Consider the following 19,669-nt stretch of genomic DNA (forward strand, 5'->3'; position numbering starts at 1 on the left):
TTCAGTGGTTCTGAAATCTTGTCTGCCAGTTCCTTCAGAACCTTGGAGTGTAATCCATCTGGTCCTGGTGATTTGAACTCATCCAGGGTAGACAGGTGTTCACTTACCATTTTCTTCCCTATTTTAACTTGTGTTCCTAATCTGTTTTTTGTGGTGCTGCTTTTGATAGGTTGGACTGTTTTTTTCCTTTTGTGTAAAGACAGATGCAAAAAATGAGTTAAGTAGTTCTGCTTTCTCCCTGTTGCTTGTCACCTTCTTGCCACTTTCTCCCAGCAATGGGACAATTGTTTCCTTGACTTTTTTCTTGTTTTTAACAAGAAAGTTGGAAGAAGCTTTTTTTGATATTTTTTACTTTAGTTGCAAGCCTTTATTCATTGTGAGCCTTAGCTTGCCTCACCATCTTTACAGGTTCGGGCTATTTGCTGATATTCTGCCTTAGTTATTTGCCCCTTTTTCCATTTTTATATACGTTCTTTTTGTCTTTCAATTTGTTAGAGAGTTCTTTATGCAGCCATGCTGGTTTCTTTTGAGATCTATTATTTTTCTTCTTCATTGGTATTGTGCTAGACTGGACTTTTATAATCTCACTTTTCAAAGTTTCCCAAGCTTCTTGAGTTCTTTTTCCCTTGAGGATTCTCATCCATGGAATCCTTCTCAAGCTCTCTCTAAGTTTATTGAAATTAGCTCTCTTAAAGTCCAAGATTCTAGTTTGACTTTATTCTACTACTTGTGTTTGCATAATGTTGAATTCCAGTATTATGTAATCACTTGTCCCCAAGGTTCCTGTAGCTTCAACACCTTCTATCATTTTGTCTCTGTTAGTGAGAATTAAATCCAATATGGCTGATCCCCTTGTTCTCTTCCCTACTTTATGGGAAGTAAAGTTGTCTGCTAGGTTTGTTAGGAACCTGTTGGATCTTCCACTTGGTGCAGAGTTTGTCTCCCAATTGATATCAGGGTAATTAAAATCCCCCATTACTATTGTGATGTGCTTCCTACATACCTTAATTAGCTGACTAGCAAATAGTTCATTTACTTCTTCTGTTTGGTTGGGTGGCCTATAGTATAGACCAGTGATGGCTAATCTTTTTGCCATTGCGTGCCAAAAGCGGGAGGAGCGCAGGGGGGTTGCGCGCACGTGACTCCCCTGCTTTTGGCACGGGATGGCATGGTGGGCCCAGTAGGCCCTTTTTTCTCTCTCCCGAGGCTCCAGAGCCTTTCTAGGAGCCTGGGGAGGGCGAAAATGGCCTTTCCCATCCTCCTGGATGGGCTATTTCCAGCCTCCGGAGGGCCTCTGGGGGGTTGGGGAAGGCCGTTTTCACCCTCCCCAGGCTCCTAGAAAGGCTCTGGAGCCTGGGGAGAGAGAAAAACGGGCCTTCCCCATCCCCCCCGGAGGCCGGAAACAACCTGCTTCCTGACTTCTGGTGAGCCCAGAAGGCCCGAAAGTCAACTGGCTGGCGTGCACATGTGCGCTGGAGCTGAGCTCACGTGCCCACCGATATGGCTCCGCGTGCCACCTGCGGCACGCGTGCCATAGGTTCGCCATCATGGGTATAGACCTATGGCAATGTCATCCCCCCCCTTTAATATTGACCCAAATGCATTCAAGATAATTTTCATCATTGTTGTGCTCTAATTCTGTAGAGATGTAGTTATTTCTTATGTATAGTGCAACTCCACCTCCTCTTTTATTTTGTCTATTTCTTTTAAATAATTTATATTCCTCTAGCTGTATGTTTTATTTGTGGGTTTCATCCCACCAAGTTTCCATAATGGCAACAATATTATATCTGCCCTCATTTACTTGAATTTCTAATTCACCCTGTTTATTCCTCATACTCTGTGCATTGGTGTATAGACATTTGAGTCCATTTTGATTGACTCTATGTTTACTGTCTACATAACCTGTGTTGTGCCTGACTGCCCCTGCTTTATTGCCACCTGTTTGATTAATGCACATGGTATGGCACTCGCTATTAAATGCTTGGTTTTGGTTGACAGCAGGGGTGATAATCTTACTCGCACAGACATCTGTGTTACATCTATATTATTTGTTTGAAATGGTATAGTGTCTCCTACTTGAGCAGCACTTTTGGACAAAAGACCTCCAAGGTCCCTTCCAATTCTGTTATACTCTGTCATGTCTCCCTCCCATTTGCCCCAAGGCCTCTTTGCTGTACACTCCCAAACTGAAGACTTGCTTTCAGCAACCTCCTCAAAAACAAGCTAAAACCCAAATAATCTTACCCAACAGTTTTATGTTAACACTGAACATCATGGGAAGGAAGGTAGCTCTGTACATGATATTGCTGTCCCAAGGTCAAAATATTAGTTCCAAGTTCCGTACTGGGCACTGGGCTGACAGGGATAGTAAAAATAATACCCTGGGTGTAATCTGTACCCCATAGGGTCCAGGAGGAATGAGAACAAGGTGGTGCAGGATCCAGGAGGAATGAAACCTATACAGGTAGTCATCGGCTTAACAGACATTTGTTTAGTGACTGTTTGAAGTTACAATATCAGGTAAAAAAGTAACTGATGGCCATTTTTCACATTCACGACTGTTGCAGTATCCCTACAGTTGTTTGGTCAAAATTCAAACACTTTGGCAACTGGCATGTATTCATGACGTTTGCAGTGTCCTGGGGTCATGTGATCACCTGCAATTTCTGACAAGCAAAGTCAGTGGAGAAGCCAGATTCACTTCAGAACCATGTGACTAACTTAACAACTGCAGTAATTCACGACAAGGAACTCGTAAAAGGGGATAAAACTCGCTTAACAATTGTCTCGCTTAGAAATTTTGGGCTCAGTTGTAGTGTTAGAGCAGGGATCTGCAACCTTAAATACTCAAAGAGCCACTTGGACCCATTTCCCACAGAAAAGAGCCACAAAACCTGCGTGGGCGTGGCCAACTCAATGTCACTCACTTCCACCAGTCACATGACCCCCCCTAGCCATGTGTAGCCAGCCGGTCATTAGGGCAGAGAACCAGTTGTTAAAAAACACCAGGAACCACAAAATCCTTTTGACATCTCTCTCTCTACCCTCCCTCCCACTCTTCCCCTCTCTCTGTATCTCTCTGTCTCTGCCCTTGCCACTTCTCCATCCCCTGCCTTCACCCTTACCTTCTCAGGCCAGGCAAGGAGTGACTGGGAGGGGAAGGTGAGGGGTGGGGCCAGCCAGTGGTGGGATCACCTGACAGGGATCCACAGCAGAGGGCCCAAAGAGCCGTATGTGGCTCCGGAGCTGCAGGTTGCTGACCGCTGTGTTAGAGAGAGCACTTAGACTTATATACCACTTCACACTTCTTTACACCTCTCTAAGCAGTTTACAGAGTCAGCATCTTACCCCAACAATCTGGCTCCTCACTTTACTGACCTTAGAAGGATGGAAGGCTCAGTCAATTTTGAGCCGGTGAGAATCGCACTACTGGCAGTGAGCAGAATTAGCCTCCAATACTGCATTCTAACCACTTCGCCACCAGGGGTCATAAATTGAGAACTACCTGTAATGTTCAAATACAGGATGTGGCAATAGAGCATGATCCCCGAGGGTGCCTTTGCTTGGGCCTTGAACATCTCGTGAAACTTACCTCTGTGTTCTTCTTTTTGTTGCAATCAGGCGAAAGGTGGGAGAACGAGGACTCTAAGAAGGAGATGATAGAGCATTTGCCAACAGTCAACAATGAAATTACAGAAAGGATGTTCCGATGTCAATGGGGAGTCCAAAGTCCTGAGGAAAACCAGCTAAACGGAGAGCCAAAGAAAGCCCTCGCTTTTCATTGTGTAGATAGCAACACGCTGCTGGCTGAAAAAAATCAAGAAACCAGAATGTGTCCAGGCTGTGGAAAAATATTGAAGGAGGAATCAGGATTGTGTGGATATTGCAGAAAGCCGCCTGTCGAGACACAACATGAAAACAGGGAATGGGCCTTTCCTCTTACTTTAGTTCAAAATATATCGCTTGGGGAGAAATTATATAACTATGTGGAATGTGGAGAGAGCTTCAGCCAGAGTAGCCATCTCAGTAACCATCAAAAGAGTCACATCCGGGAGAATCCATATCAATGCATGGATTGCGAAAAGAGCTTCCTTCAGAAAAGTCACCTTATGACCCATGAAAGGATCCACCGAGGAGAGAAACCACAGCCATGCTTGGAGTGTGGAAAGAGCTTCATTAAGAGAACTTACCTCACTTCTCACATGAGAATCCACAGCGGGGAGAAACCCTATCAATGTGTGCAGTGTGGGAAGGGCTTCTCTCAGAGAAGCCACCTTGCTTCCCATAAGAGGATCCACACGGGGGAGAAACCGTATCAGTGCCTGGAGTGCGGGAAGCGCTTCAGTCGCAAAAGCCGCCTTACTTCCCATAAGAGGATCCACACAGGGGAGAAACCGTATCAGTGCCTGGAGTGCGGAAAGAGCTTCAGTGATGCACGCTACCTCACTTCCCATAAAAGGATCCACACCGGAGAGAAGCCATATCAGTGTCTGGAGTGTGGGAAAAGTTTTAGCGTAAGCAGTTCCCTGACATCCCATAAAAGGACCCACACAGGGGAGAAGCCATACAAATGTACGGAATGTGGAATGAGCTTCACTGTAAGCAGTTCCCTTAGTTCTCATAAAAGGATCCACACGGGGGAGAAACCATACAAATGTGTGGAATGTGGAAAGAGCTTTAGAAAGAGTAGTTCTGTGACTTCCCACCGAAGGATCCACACGGGAGAAACCATATGAGTGCATGGACTGTGGACAGAACTTCAGAGACCCCAGTTCTGAGGTTAGGATCCTCGTGCAGAAATGTTAGAATTCTTTATTGGCCAAGTGTGATTGGACACAAACTGAATTCGGTTTTTTTTCACACAAGGAAATGTCATGGAAGTGGATCATGGGCTAAAATAAATTGGTGTGACTGAAGGAAGGAAAACGAGGAATTATCGCCCCTTATTCCTATATCAAAGGGACATGGTGGCTCAGTGGCTAAGAGCTTGTCGATCGAAAGGTCGGCAGTTCAGCGGTTCAAATCCCGTTAAGTGCTGCTTAACGGGGTGAGCTCCCGTTACTTGTCCCAGCTTCCTCCAACCTAGCAGTTCAAAAGCACATAAAAACAAAATGCAAGTAGAAAAATAGGGACCACCTTTGGTGGGAAGGTAACAGCGTTCTGTGCGCCTTTGGCATTTAGTCATGCCGGCCACATGACCATGGAAACGTCTTTGGACAGTGCTGGCTCTTCAGCTTTGAAACAGAGATGAGCACCGCCCCCTTTTGTCGGGAACGACTAGTATATACATGCAAGGGGAACCTTTACCCTTATCAGGGAGATGGGCGGTTAAGAAATAGGATGGATGGATGGATGGATGGATGGATGGATGGATGGATGATAGATATATTATCTTTTCATTTGATTTTATAAGATTTAAGATGATAACATGGGGGATGACATCAACTGAAAGCTCTTGGAAAAGTTGCAACTAATTGAGTCTGTCATTTGTACCTGAATAATTGTCTGGGTTGGCACGGCAACCAAACAGGACAGATACACACTTCAACGGATAGTTGTGGGGAAAAACAATCACAACCAAACCTGCCTTCCATTGAGCTGTACACTGCATGAACCAGAAAGTGGGCTGAGAAAGTAGTTGGTCTCACAATAATGGAAGTCTAATTCCAGCAAGGATCTGGCATTCATAGCTATGTCTCCTGCTCATTTGTGAATGTTCCAAGTCAGTGTTGCAAATGAACTATAGAGGGGGGACAATCCTCACCTTCAGTTAGGGTAAGTGCTTAACAAAAATGGATTTTTATATGAATGTATTTGACTCACGGGCAACTTCAGATTAAGCAAGGGTGTGGGGAGAATTTCCCTGAGTCTAAAGTATCCTGTTAAAATGTGTGTGTGTGTGTGCGCGCGCGTGTGCGCGCACAGATCAGAAGCTTTTTAACTTCTACAACCCTGTATTGTGACCCCAATTCCAATAATAAAAGTGCAGGCCTTTATCTCAATTCTCTCTAGGCATTCCATTCCCTTGTTTTTTTCCTTGTCAAAATAGACCATCATTTCCCCCTATTTCGTCTTACCCTAACAAGGGTAATCCTAATAGAAAGCCAATGCCGTGAAAGTCAGTACTACAGGTAGTCTTCAACTTACAACCACAATTGAGGCCAAAATTTCCATTGCTAAACGAGACATCTGTTAAGTGAATTTTGCCCCATTTTACAACTTTTCTTGCCACATTTGTTAAGTAAAAAAAAAAAAAAGTGAAGCGCTGCAGTTATGACGTTAGTAACACAGGTTGTTAAGTGAATCTGGATTCCCCATTGACGTTGCTGGCTGGGAGGTCAGAAAATAGGATCACGGGACTCAAAGACTTTGCATAAATATGGTCATAAATATGAATCGTCAATTCTGATCACATGACCACAGGGATGCTGCAATGGTCGTTAAGTAATAGCCTCCAATAGCCTCCCACCGACCAGTCCGTTCCCACAGAGAGGGTCTCCTCAGGGTGCCGTCAGCCAAGTTATGTCGGCTGGCGGCGCCCAGGGGGAGGGCCTTCTCTGTGGGAGCCCCAGCCCTGTGGAACAAACTGCCCCCGGAAATTCGTAAGATCTCCGACCTCCGGGCGTTTCGCTGCGCATTGAAGACCCTATTGTTCCGCCAGGCCGGACTAGCAACACAATAGTTTTTAAATTGGGATATTTAAATTTATTGGGGTTTTAAATCTGAGCCACTTTATTTAATTATTTTAAATTTTATATTGTTGTTCTGTTTGTGTTTTTAAATAGACTGTACACTGCCCTGAGTCCTTCGGGAGAAGGGCGGTATAGAAATAAAATTATTATTATTATTATTATTATTAAGTGGAAAAAAAGGGTCATTTTCTTCAGTGCAGTTCGAACGGTTGTAAGTCGAGGACTACCTATTTGACCAGACACCTGAGCCCCCTCTTCCCCCTCCCACCATCTGCAACTGGGGCTTCCAGGATGAAAGCTTCATTCAACCGGCTCCCTTTGTCCTCTTGGGAATGCAATGCAGCCAGCTCTTCAAACCCTTCGTGGAAACCCCGGAGACAGCCTTGGAAGAAAGAAACGGCTTTCTTTCCCGGTGCCGGTGGAAAAGAGACGGATCCGCCCAAGGCTTTTCCTCGCCGGGGACCTCGATCCCCAAAAAGGCCGGAGAGCCGCGGATGCGTCTTCGTTCTCTCCAGGCTTTCCAAGGGTTAAAGAGAGCGAGTTCTTCTCCCTAGAAAGACAATATTGAGGAGTGGGGACCCTTCCGGCCCTCCCTTTCGCTGTCCTGGCGGACTCCCCTCAGGGGAAAAAAAAATGCCTTTGAAGCATCTTGCGAACCTTCGGAAAAGAACCGTTGGAAGGGGCGGGGCTACGATTTCCCGCCTGTCTGTGAGGAAGCACCGAGTGACAAACGTCCTCCTCTTCTGGTAAAATGACAGTAGTAATATTACAATACTAATTTAATTAAAAAATAATAGTAGTGCCGAGGGATTCTGCCCTAAAGTCCTTTTCAAGGATAGGACTTGAAGATACGGTACTAGCAAACAGTGTCCCTGAGGAATAGTGGTCTAAAATTGAGAAAAGATGATTGCTGCGACATCTCTGAGGAAAAGATGTGGCAGTCCTGAAGGAAAGGAAAATCCAGAATATTGAAAGGAATCGAATTTCCTCAATGGGAATGTTTCTCAGAGGCATCCAATTCGTTTTCAAAACAAAAAGTTACCTCAAGAATTGCAGAAGTGGGGAAATACAGGTAGTCCCCGATTTATGATCACAGTAAGTTGAGCCCAAAATTTGTTACTATAGGGTCATTAAAATGGTGGTGATGATATGTATTTTGGTAGAAACATGCTGTGGTAGTACTGTAGTACAGTAGTACAGTAGTACTGTAACTAAAGACTTGGCAGTTATATTAAATAAAGAAATAATGTTTTAAAAATGTCAAACCAAATAGTTTAGGTTGCCAACAAAGCCAATGATATGGTTACAAGTAATACTTCAGAGATAAGTAGGGACAAAAGACTATTTCTGAAATTGAAGACTGTACAAATTCTTTATTCAACAGGGAAACACTGAAATATCAATCCCTTGATACCTTCTGAAACACACATTCTATGACAAGATAAACATAAACCATTGGATAAACAAATATCAATATACATTCTTAAATTTTGTGATATAAAGTTGATATTAAAAAATAATCCAGCCTAAAAATTCTGGGGCAGAATTATATAAAATGTATATTCTCTTTTAGGTGGATACATTATCTCAGGAATCTATTAAATTCAATTCATATGAAGTCAATTGTTTCCTTTACTAATGATTTTTCTTCATATGCTTGATTAGATGCTAACAATATAAAAATAAGTGTGAAAACCCTCCACTCTTTTGCCTATTTCAAATCTTTTCCTAAACAGCTGAATTGGATGATATCTGAAACCTGATGTTTTCTACCGAGGTAATTTATTTTTTCATGCTTAAAAATATTTTTTTTCACAAACATATCCAAGCCCCCAATCATTTGAATGGCTGCTTTTGAAGTTTGCCTATTTTTATAGCTAATCAAAAAACAAGCAGCCGTAGCATTGCATTGCATTTTCTTCCAGTGGTCTCCAAATATGGTTGATCAAAATAGTTTCTCTTACATATCCAATTGTGGGTTATTATATTCAAAAAGGGATGCGGTGACTCAGTGGTTAAAATGCTGAGCTTTTTGATCAAAAGGTTGGCAGTTCAACGGTTCGAATCCGTAGTGCTGTGTAACGGGGTGAGCTCCCCTTACTTGTCCCAGCTTCTACCAACCTAGCACATATGTGTGAGGGGAACCTTTACATTTACCTTTACCTTTATATTAAAAAAGAAATTGGTCCATAAATTTAACATAGCGCCTTCTCAATAAATGTAGCAATAGCACTTAGACTTACATAACCTCTCTAGTGCTTTACAGCACTTTCTGAGCAGTTTATAACGTCAGCATATTGCCCCCAACAATCTGCGTCCACATTTTTACTGACCTCGGAAGGATGGAAAACTGAACTGGTCAGGATTGAACTCCTGGCTGTGGGCAGTCAGCCTGCAATACTGCATTCTAGCCATTATGCCACCATTGCTCCTATACATGTGTGTTGTGTGTGTGTGTGTATAAATCTGTATGTGTGTATATTGTCATGGTCAGATCACTCCCTCCTTCGCTTTGACCTTCGAACGGCCGCACCCCGCCGCAGGGAGGCGGAACCATTGAGGTGGTACCGCCCCAGGCGCCTGATGGATCCTGATAGGTTCCAGACGGAGCTTGGGCCATTTCCTGAGGCTCTGGCACACGGCTTGACTGAGGAGCTGGTGGCCGCCTGGGATAGGACGGCCGCTGGAGCTTTGGATCGGGTCGTGCCTTTGCGGTCTCTGACCCGGTGTCGATCTCGCCTGGCTCCTTGGTTCACCGAGGAGCTGAGGGAGATGAAGCGCCGGAAAAGACGCCTGGAGAGTGGTTGGAGGGCCAGCCATTCTGAATCTGACCGAACACTGGTAAGGTCTCATATTAAGACCTACCTGGTGGCGATAAAAGTGGCGAAGTATAACTATTTTGCCACTCTTATTGCGTCATCAGATAATCGCCCGGCCGCCCTGTTTAGGGTGACCCGCTCCCTGCTCCACCAGGAAGCGCGGGAGGACCCCTTGGAGGGCAGAGCCGAGGATTTTGTACAGTATCTGTATGACAAAATCGCTCAGATTCGGGAACACCTGGATTCTGACTGGGTAGATTCAGCGGGGAGCACAGAGGCAGGTCTTGTGAGTATTATCTGGGAAGAGTTTGATTCTGTGACGCCCGAAGACGTGGACAGGATACTGGGCAGACTGAGCGCAGCCACGTTTACTGGACCCGTGTTCCTCCTGGTTGGTGCTGGCCTCTCGGGAGGTTACACGAGGCTGGCTCCAGGGGATTATAAATGCTTCCTTGAGTGAGGGTGTCTTCCCTGCCGCCTTGAAAGAGGCGGTGGTGAGGCCTCTCCTCAAGAAGCCTTCCCTGGACCCGGCAGTGTTGGTAAATTATCGTCCAGTCTCCAACCTTCGCTTCGTTGCGAAGGTTGTTGAGAGTGTGGTAGCGCGGCAGCTCCCCCAGCACGGAAACGGCATTGGTCGCATTGGTTGATGATCTCTGGAGGGCTCGGGACAGGGGTTGTTCCTCTGTCCTGGTCCTATTAGACCTCTCAGCGGCTTTTGATACCATCAACCATGGTATCATGCTGCACTGGCTAGAGGAGTTAGGGGTGGAGGGCACCGTCCTACGGTGGTTCTCCTCCTTTCTCTCTGACCGGTCGCAGTCCGTGTTGACAGGGGGGCAGAGGTCGACCCCGAGGCCCCTTGTATGTGGGGTGCCACAAGGGTCGGTCCTCTCGCCCCTTCTGTTCAACATTTATGTGAAGCCGCTGGGTGAGATCATCCGTGGTTTCGGGGTGAAGTACCATCAGTACACTGATGATACTCAGCTGTACATCTCCACCCCGGACCACCCCAATGATGCCCTTGAAGTGATGTCCCGGTGCCTGGAGGCCGTGCGGATCTGGATGGGGAGAAACAGACTCAGGCTCAACCCATCCAAGACCGAGTGGCTGTGGTTTCCGACATCCCGATATAGTCAGTTGGTGTCATCACTGACTATTGGGGGCGAGTCATTGGCCCCCACGGAGAGGGTTCGCAACTTGGGTGTCCTCCTGGACTCACGGCTGTCTTTAGAAGAGCACATGACGGCCGTGGCCAGGGGGACTTTTTATCAGGTCCACCTGATTCGCCAGTTGCGTCCCTTTCTGGATCGGGACTCGTTAAATACGGTCACTCATGCTCTCGTTACTTCCCGCTTGGACTACTGCAATGCTCTCTACATGGGGCTCCCCTTGAGGAGCACCCGGAGGCTCCAGCTGGTCCAGAATGCGGCCGCGCGGGTGGTTATGGGAGCGACGTGGCGCTCCCATGTGACGCCCCTCCTGCGCGAGCTGCACTGGCTCCCGGTGGTCTTCGGGTGCGCTTCAAGGTTTTGGTTACCACCTTTAGAACGCTCCATGGCATCGGACCGGGGTATTTACGAGACCGCCTTCTGCTACCAATAGCCTCTCACCGACCAGTACGCTCCCATAGAGAGGGGCTCCTCAGGGTGCCGTCGGCCAAACAGTGTCGACTGGCGGCCCCCAGGGGGAGAGCCTTCTCTGTGGGGGCACCTACCATCTGGAACGAGCTCCCCCCAGAGTTACGGAGGATCCCGGACCTGCGCACGTTTCGCCGTGCTCTCAAAACTTTTCTATTTCAGCAGGCTGGCCTGGCCTAACTCTCCTCTTTTAAATTTTTTAATTCGTGATTTTATAAATTGGGTGTTTTAATCTGTGTTTCGGCCAAAATATTTAATAATTTTAAGGGATTTTTAATATTTGTATTATCTGTATTTTATCTTGGCTGTTCACTCCCTTCGGGAGTAGGGCGGTATAGAAATTTGATTAATAATAATAATAATAATAATAATGATATATGTATGACTGTCAAAAGTCACATCCCAAAAAGAATTAGGAGTAAAGGCTGGCTAATGCTCAAATATATTCACACATAGGTACATAGTCATTTACACCTCTTTCCTACTCATATTCAGTAGTTGTCTGCTCCAAACAAAAGGTAAGTCAGCATCCACAACTGAACTCACAGATAATGATTGGGAATAAAAAAAAAAACCCTAAAAGCCCCATTAATAAAATCTGGGGATCCCTTATCTTTACCAGCTGGGATTACATTTGAGACTATGCTTATTAGATGGCATCAAGTCTACTCTTCCTGGACCTACTACACAAAGATATTAGCCTCCCTCTTGTAGTAACTTGAAGTTCTCCCAAAGTTTTCCTGTAATCGCCTTCATCTGGCCCATCCCTTTTATTCTCTTCCCCTTCCTTCCTTCCCTCTTAACTCATTTTTTAGTAATCATAATCCACCACATTTCCATTTTGACATTGTGATAAAAAATGGAACCACTGAAGTTCTTTCCACACTACAAGTCTGTATATGGCCACTCCTTCAAGTGGCTCTTTTTATGAGAAGTTCACTCTTCTGAATAAAGCTCCTTCAGTGTTATATGCTGGTAGGTTGGCTCTCCCTTGTGTGGATCCTTTTATGAGAAGAGAGGGAAGTGCTGTGTCTGAAACTCTTTCCATACTCCTTGCACTGATACCGTTTCTCTCCCGTGTGGATCCTCCTATGTGATTTAAGGAACTGCTTACAGTGAATTTTTTTCCACAGTCCACGCAATGATACGGTTTCTCGCCAGAGTGGATTCTCCTATGTGATATCAGGGGACTGTTTCTGTGAAAGCTTTTTTTACAATCTGTGCATTTACATGGTTTCTTCCTTGAGTGAATCTTCTTGTGAATACTAAAATAACTGCTGTGTCTGAACCTCTTCCCACAATCCATGCATTGATACGGTTTCATCCCTATATGGATCCTTTCATGGGAAGTAAGAGAAGTATTTTAGCTGAAACTACTGCAGGCTGTCCTTGACTTACAACAGTTCATTTAGTGACCATTCAAAGTTACAATGGCACTGCAAAAAGTGGCATGGGCATTTTTCGTACTCATAACCATTGCAGCATCCACAGGGAGACGTGATCAAAATTCAGACACTTGGCGACTAACTCATTTATGACGGCTGCAGTGTCCTGGGGTTCACGTGATTTCCCCTTCTGTGACCTGGCAAGCAAAATCAACCAGGAAGCCAGATTCATTTAACAACTGTGTTACTAACAAAACAGTTGCAGTGTTTCACTTAACAACTATGGAAAAAAGGTCGTAAGATGGGGAAATTCAGCTAAAAACTGTCTCGGGTAGCCGCAAAAATTTGGGCCTCAATGGTAGTCATAAATCGAGGACGACCTGTCTAAACTAGGTCTAGAATCTTGTCAACTTTGCAAAAGCAGAGCTGGACCTGCAGGCGAAAGCCACAAGAAAACCCTATGAAAAACAGTCAAAGGAAAGAAAAAACGTAAAAAACACCATAATCTGGGAGAAAGACCTGAGTTTTACGTACAGACCCGTCTGCCACGCTGGCAGCCCCGAGGGATCCCTTTTGCCCCCGACCGCAAACGCAAACCGATTGCATTTGAACGAGAACCGATTTCGGGATCAGAAACTCGACGGATCGCAGACGGGGTGCAAACGGGGCAGAGTGGCTCGCTTTGCGCAGTTGGCGGGCGAGATCCATGAGGTGCTGCCCAGAGAGTAACCCTTCCCTTCCCAGGCGAGCGGGAAAGGAGCAGCAGCGAGCCTTCGCAAGAGAGGCAGGGGCCCATCACGAGGGAGGCCTTCTCTTTAACCCTTAAGATTGCCTGCAGAGGAGTGCGCAGGCGCGAACCTGCTCAAACCCTAAGTGGCAGGGGCGGAGCAGCGAGGAAGGCATAGCCCATGTTCTCCAGGTCGATGGGTGGAGCTTGAATCTGGGATTCGCCCTTACATTGTCTGCAGGAGAGTGCGCAGGCGCGAATCTGCTCTCCAACTCTTAAGGCGAGGGCAGAACTCCGAGGTGGGTGGAGCCTGGAATCCCGGGCGGGTGGGAGGAGTCGAGCTGGGCAGTCGATCCCTTGTAGCTCATCGCTGATCCAGGCGAGGCAACTCACCCCTTCTACGGATCTTTCCCTTCTCAAGGTTGGGGCGTCCCTTGAAGCCTTAAATTTGGATGCTTTTCTCTCCCCCCCCAACCCCCCAAATGTGAACGATAGGGGGAGGGAAGGGAGCGAGGAAAGTCAGGCAGAGCTCCGTCTGGTTCAGCTCAGCGTTGCTTTTGCTTTGCTATTTCCAGGAGGTCCCTAGTTGCGGACGCCCCGCGGGGTTTGCAAAGCGCTTTGTCGCTGGCCTCCCTGGAAGGAAGCATTCAACCTGCCAGCCTGGGGCTGCTCCACCTCAATTCTCCACTCACACCCCACCCCATGGCCCCCTTTCCCACCCTTGGTAGAGCTCGTGGCTGGCTGGTGCGGACCTTGTCCTGCAGAAAGGATGACAACCCCCATCCCCACCCGAAGTGTCTTGCAATGGTTTTTTCTGTGCAAACTATCCGTTTTGGGTGGAGGTGCTGGAGAAAAAGCCACAGCCTTTTGGGGGTGCTGAAAAAAATCCAGACCGTTTTGGGGATGTGGTTGCTGGATAAAACGCCAGAGCATTTTGGGGTCCCCACACTGGATCTGAGCTGAGTGCTGAGCATTGGAAGGTATCTCCAGCTTGGAAAATCTAGGACTTTTTTGTGTTCTTTGCAAAGTTACCAGGGTGCCGTGGCAAGGAAGGTCATAAAACAGGCCAATACTCACTTAACAACTGCCTTAATTAGCAACATAAATTTTGACCTCAATTGAGTCTTACATGTACTTCCTTTTTGAAAAGTGATTGCACGTGTTGGTGGTGTGTGTGGGTGTGTTTAACAGCAGTGTCTTCTCTGTCTTCTGTTAAATGTTTGTGAACAAGAACATCCTATGGACATCTACGAAGGCAACTCTTTTTTTTCTCACTTTTTCTTTCCTTTTGTTCCTTTCCCTTAGCTTGAAAACTGAAAGCATTTATTTATTTTGCTCTGTGGGAGGATTCTTATCGTTTGAGGATCAAAGTCCCACATCTCCCGAAATGGCTCACAGTGGCTCTTCTTGCCATTCTGCTCCTCCGACCGAAAGTCCTTTTGCAAACGCAGGACAGGCTTCAGATGGATGTGAACCAGCGTCTCGGTACACCCCAAAAACCGGCTCACGAGACCCAGAAGGAAATGGATGCCGTGTTGCCTTGCTTGGTTCTACTGAGAAATTCTGGAGAAGAACGAAGAAGGACAACGTCCTGGAAGGAGAAACCACCAAATGGGCTGGAGGATATCAATTTTGCCAGGAGTTCTTCTACAAAGAAGCCGAGGCACCTCGAGAACTTTGCACTCGCTTACACCGTCTTTATCGTCGATGGCTGAAGCCAGAGAAACACACGAAAACTCAGATGTTGGACCTGGTGGTCCTGGAGCAGTTCCTGGCCGTCCTGCCCCCAAAGATGGAGAGCTGGGTGCGAGAGTGTGGAGCAGAGACCAGCTCCCAGGCAGTGGCCCTTGCGGAAGGCTTTCTCCTGAGCCAGGAAGAGGAAAAGAAACAGGGAGAGATGCAGGTGAGGCAAAAATAATTGTGCAGCTACTCCTTGACTTACAACAGTTCACTTAGTGACCATCCAAAGTTACAACTTTGAAAAAAGTGACTTATGACCATTTTTCATTCTTCATTGCAGCATCCCAATGATCAAAATTGTGACGCTGTGGCAATTGGTTCGTATTTCTGACAGTTGCAGCATCCCAGGGTCACACGATTTCCTTTTGCAACCACCTGACTAAGCAAAGTCCATGGGGGTGCCAGATTCACTTAACAAATGTATGACTAAGTTAACCCCTGCAGTGATTCACTTCGCAACCGTGGCAAGAAAGGTTGTAAAACGGGGCAAAACTCACTTGACAAATGTCTCGCTTAGCAACATATATTTTGGGCCCAATTGTAGTTGTAAGTCAAGGACTACACAGCGTGAGCAGCAATGCTGCTGAATTTTTAAATACAATAACTTTTTCTTATCTAGCTATATATATATGAATGACTCTCTTTGTGTGTGTATGTTCCAGCATAACTCTGGAATGCCTCGAGCAATTTCAGCCAAACTAGGTACACAGATCACTTGCTCTCTGGAAAAAAAACTCCTCTCTGGTAAAACACCCCAACATCCCTCGTGGGATGTGTGTATCAGTGTGTGTGTGTGTGTGTGTTCCAGCATAACTCTGGAACGCCTGGGCCTCCAAAATGAAAAAGAATGAATTTATAGTGTCAAATCAGAGTACTTTTGACAGTGATAGTGTGCATTTTGGATTCAAGTTCTGTTAAGATACAGCCTGATGTGCCTTAAAATGGCATCTACTGTATAGCACAGTGGAGTTGCCATGGTAACGGCTTCACAGTGCTCCACAAGGGGGCTCCTTCTGGTAAGGAGGATTGGTTCTTAAAAAAAACACACATGCACAGAAACAATAGGTCCACAGCTTCAAGCAAAGAGGGCAAGTTGTCCGGGAGGTGCCTGCTAATGCAGATAATCACCTCAAAGGCTGTTCCCTGTAGAATTTTTCCTAGGCTGTTGGCAATGGCAATTAGGTCTCTAATTCTCACCACAGTGCTTGAAGCATCTGCATACAATACAGGATTGGGATAAATAAATTCCTGGGCAACAGGAATTGCCACAGGACAGTAAAAACAATTAACCAGTGGAACAACTTGCCTCCAGAAGTTGTGAATGCTCCAACACTGGAAGTTTTTAAGGAGAGATGATACAACTATTTGTCTGAAATGATGTAGGGTTTCTTGTGTGAGCAGGGGGTTGGACTTGATGACCTCCAAGGTCCCTTCCAATTCTGCTCTATTCTATTCTACCTGTATGTGAGAAGCCCCCTCTTTTTAGAGTGAACTTGGTTGCCGCAGACCATAAAATCTTCTTTCCTCTTTTTCTTTTGACAGGTTCAGGATCCCTTCATAGAAGTGGATGCTCAAAACTCCCGACCACACAGAGACATGTCATCTCTCTCAAAGGAACTGGCCTTCGGAGGGATCTCACAAGAGGATCCAGCTCCGATCACATCAGAAGGTAATAAATGCTTCTTCATTTGTTACATTTTTATATTGGTGTACTCCATAAGGAAACATAACGGGGTGCAGTTGAAAAGAAACATATTACAGAATGTTATTCATTCATTGAGCACATTGGTTCAGCTTGGAAGCTTACTCCAGTGTTTCTCCAGGGTCCCAATAAGCAAATATTTAACCAACAAAGGCCCCTTTGAACTGCTAGCATTCCCAGACAGAGATGCCTCTTTCAAGGCATGTAACATCATCTCTTCCAATGAGGCATTGAGCACCCTGATCCAGCCAATCAACTCCTACCAAACTCCCAAATAGCACTAGCAATAGCACTTAGACTTATATACCACTTCATAGTGCTTTACTGCCTTCTCTAAGCAGTTTACAGAGTCAGCCTATTGCTCCCAAGAATCTGGATCCTCATTTTACCGACCTCGGAAGGATGGAAGGCTGAGACAAACTTGAGCCGGTGAGGATCGAACTCCTGGCTGTGGGCAGAGTTAGCCTGCAATAAATTTTAACCACCACGTCACCACAGCTCCAAATATAAGGCAAAAGTCCCGTCTAATGGAAATTGTATTGTTCAGCAGCTGCCCAATTCTTTGAAGTCCTGGGAAAAAATGAACCCAAGATACAATCTTAAAATCTCTCTTTATTTCAGTAGATTCTTAAATCCAGATTTAAGGAACCTCATAGTTCACTGGGCCTTCAGGGATTGACAGAAGCCCTTGTCTCTCATGACAAGAGAGCCACTTCAAAGCCTAACCATTTAGGCCTCTTTAATTCACTCCTTGCCACCTACACAGTTAATCAGAGAGGCCTTATCGCGATGGTGGTGCAGTGGTTAGAATGCAATATTGCAGGCTAACTCTGCTGACTGTCACCCTTCCCAGGTTGTTGGGAGCAAAGTGCTAACTCTCTAAACCAGGGGTCCCCAATCTTTTGGACCTCACGGACCACCAAGTTCATAATTTTAAATCCCACGGACCACTAATACGAATCCAGTGCGCCGCTTTCTGAAGCGCCTGGACTCCCAGTGACAGGATGGGATCTTTCAGGCACTCTCCCTCCTCTCTCTCTCCTCTCGTTTTTTCTTTCTCTCTTCCCCTCTCTCTCCCTCTCTCTCTTCCCTCTTCTCTGATTCCCTCTTCCTTTTTCTCTCTCTTTCATTCTGTCTCTTTCTCTCTTTCTCTTTCATTCTCTCTCTCTCTCGTTCTCTCTCTCGTTCTCTCTCTCTCTTTCTCTCTTTCATTCTGTCTCTCTCATTCTGTCTCTCATTCTCTGATTCTTTCATTCTGTCTCATTCTCTTTCATTCTTTCTCTTTCATTCTCTCATTCTGTCTCTTTTTCTCTCATTCTCTCTTTTTCACTCTGTCTTCTCTTTAATTCTCTGTCTCTCTGTGTGTCTCATTCTGATTCTCTTTGATTCTCTGATTCTCTTTCATTCTGTCTCTCTCTCATTCTCTGATTCTGATTCTGTCTCTGTCTCTTTCTTTCTCTCTCTCTCTCTTTCTTTCATTGTCTCTTTCTCTCTTTTTCTCTCCCCCCTCTCATTCTCTCTCTCTCTTTCATTCTCTTTCTCATTCTCTCTCCCGCTCTCTCTTTCTCTCTCTCTTTCTCTCCCCCTCTCTCATTCTCTCTCTCTGTCCCCCCTCTCTCCCCCTTTCTCATTCTCGCTCTCTCTCCCCCTCTTTCTCATTCTCTTTCATTCTCTCTCTCCCTCTCTCTCTCTCTCTCTCTCTCTCTCTCTCTCTCTCTCTCTCTCTCTCTCATTCTCACTCTCTTGTTCTGATTCTCTCTCTGATTCTCTTTCCCTCTCCCATCTCATGGGCCATCTTATGTGTCTTGGGGCTGAGAGGAAGTCAAGCATCTCCCCGAGAGACCGAGGTGTGCGGAGCACCAACAAGGGCCAGAAGAAACAGCCGCGAGATCCAGCAAGAAATGAAGCTTCGCTCCCGCTCTGGAATATGGAGTGAATCTCCATCGCCCCTCACTCCCAAGGAGTGACTGGAAAGGGAGGGCGAGGGGCGGGGGACAGCCACTGGTGAGTTCAGCCGAGAGGAAGCTACAGCAGGGGGAAGAAACAGCGCGGGGTTGCCGCCACCCGTTGCTTTGGTCCACCTGCACCGCCACCCCCCCCTTGCACCATTAGCTCATTCCGGCCGGTGAGGGCTGCGCTGCATAGTTGCAAATTGCACAAACCTCCGTCTACAGCAGAGATTTACAGCCCCACCATGAGCTGCCTGGCCAGTCCCATATTCCAGAGCTCCAGTCACAGGACTGGCCATTGCTCATCCTGGAGCAGCTCCTGCACCCTGGACCACCAAAATTTTCTCACGGACCTTGGTGACCACTGCTCTAAACAACTTAGAGAGGGCTATAAAAGCAATATGAAGCAGTATATACTGTAAGTCTTAAGTGCTATTGGTAGTGCTATTGCTAACACCACAACTGAGCCCAACATTTCTAAGCAAGACAGTTGTTAAGTGAGTTTTGCCCCATTTTATGACTTTCCTTGCCACAGTTGTTAAGTGTCTATGGAAATTCACAGTCATCCAGGTCATGGTCATCCCAAAGTTGCAACTGCCTTTTGAAAAAGCAATTTTGAGACAGTTGTGAAGTGAATTACTGCAGTTCTTAAGTTAGAAACATGGTGGTTAAGTGAATCTGGATTCTCCATTGACTTTGCTTGTTGGAAAGTCTCAGGTGATCACATGACCCCAGGACACTGTGAATGTCATAAATACATGCCAGTTGCCAAGCATCCAAATTTTGGTCACATGACCACAGGGATACTGCCACGGTAGTAAGTGTGAAAAATGGTCCTCAGTCACTTGTTTACCTGCCGTTGCAACTTCAAACAATCACTAAGCAGTATAGGTTTCCCTTGTTCTCATTCCTCCTGGATCCTATGGGGGTACAGATTACACCCACGTCATTATTTCTTACTATCAATCTGGGGTTCCCTATCAGCCCACTCCCCAATATGGAACTTGGAATTAAT

The 19,669-nt window shown here is 46.1% G+C and overlaps 1 protein-coding gene and 1 pseudogene across 1 annotated transcript; both read left to right on the forward strand.

The window, feature by feature from the left end:
* LOC139311762 (zinc finger protein 107-like) overlaps positions 1–19,669 on the forward strand; it is a 51,216-nt pseudogene that overhangs the window by 25,841 nt on the left and 5,706 nt on the right.
* LOC139311758 (zinc finger protein 202-like) lies at positions 14,620–18,672 on the forward strand. Its single transcript, XM_070936262.1, has 3 exons — positions 14,620–15,166; positions 16,546–16,672; positions 18,524–18,672. The coding sequence occupies exons 1-3, from the start codon at positions 14,651–14,653 to the stop codon at positions 18,670–18,672; spliced, it is 792 nt and encodes a 263-aa protein (XP_070792363.1). The 5' UTR covers positions 14,620–14,650.

The sequence above is a fragment of the Pituophis catenifer genome, unplaced genomic scaffold, assembly GCF_029215685.1.
Source record: "Pituophis catenifer annectens isolate HBS135680 unplaced genomic scaffold, rPitCat1.0.hap2 SCAF_2, whole genome shotgun sequence".
Classification (NCBI taxonomy): domain Eukaryota; kingdom Metazoa; phylum Chordata; class Lepidosauria; order Squamata; family Colubridae; genus Pituophis; species Pituophis catenifer.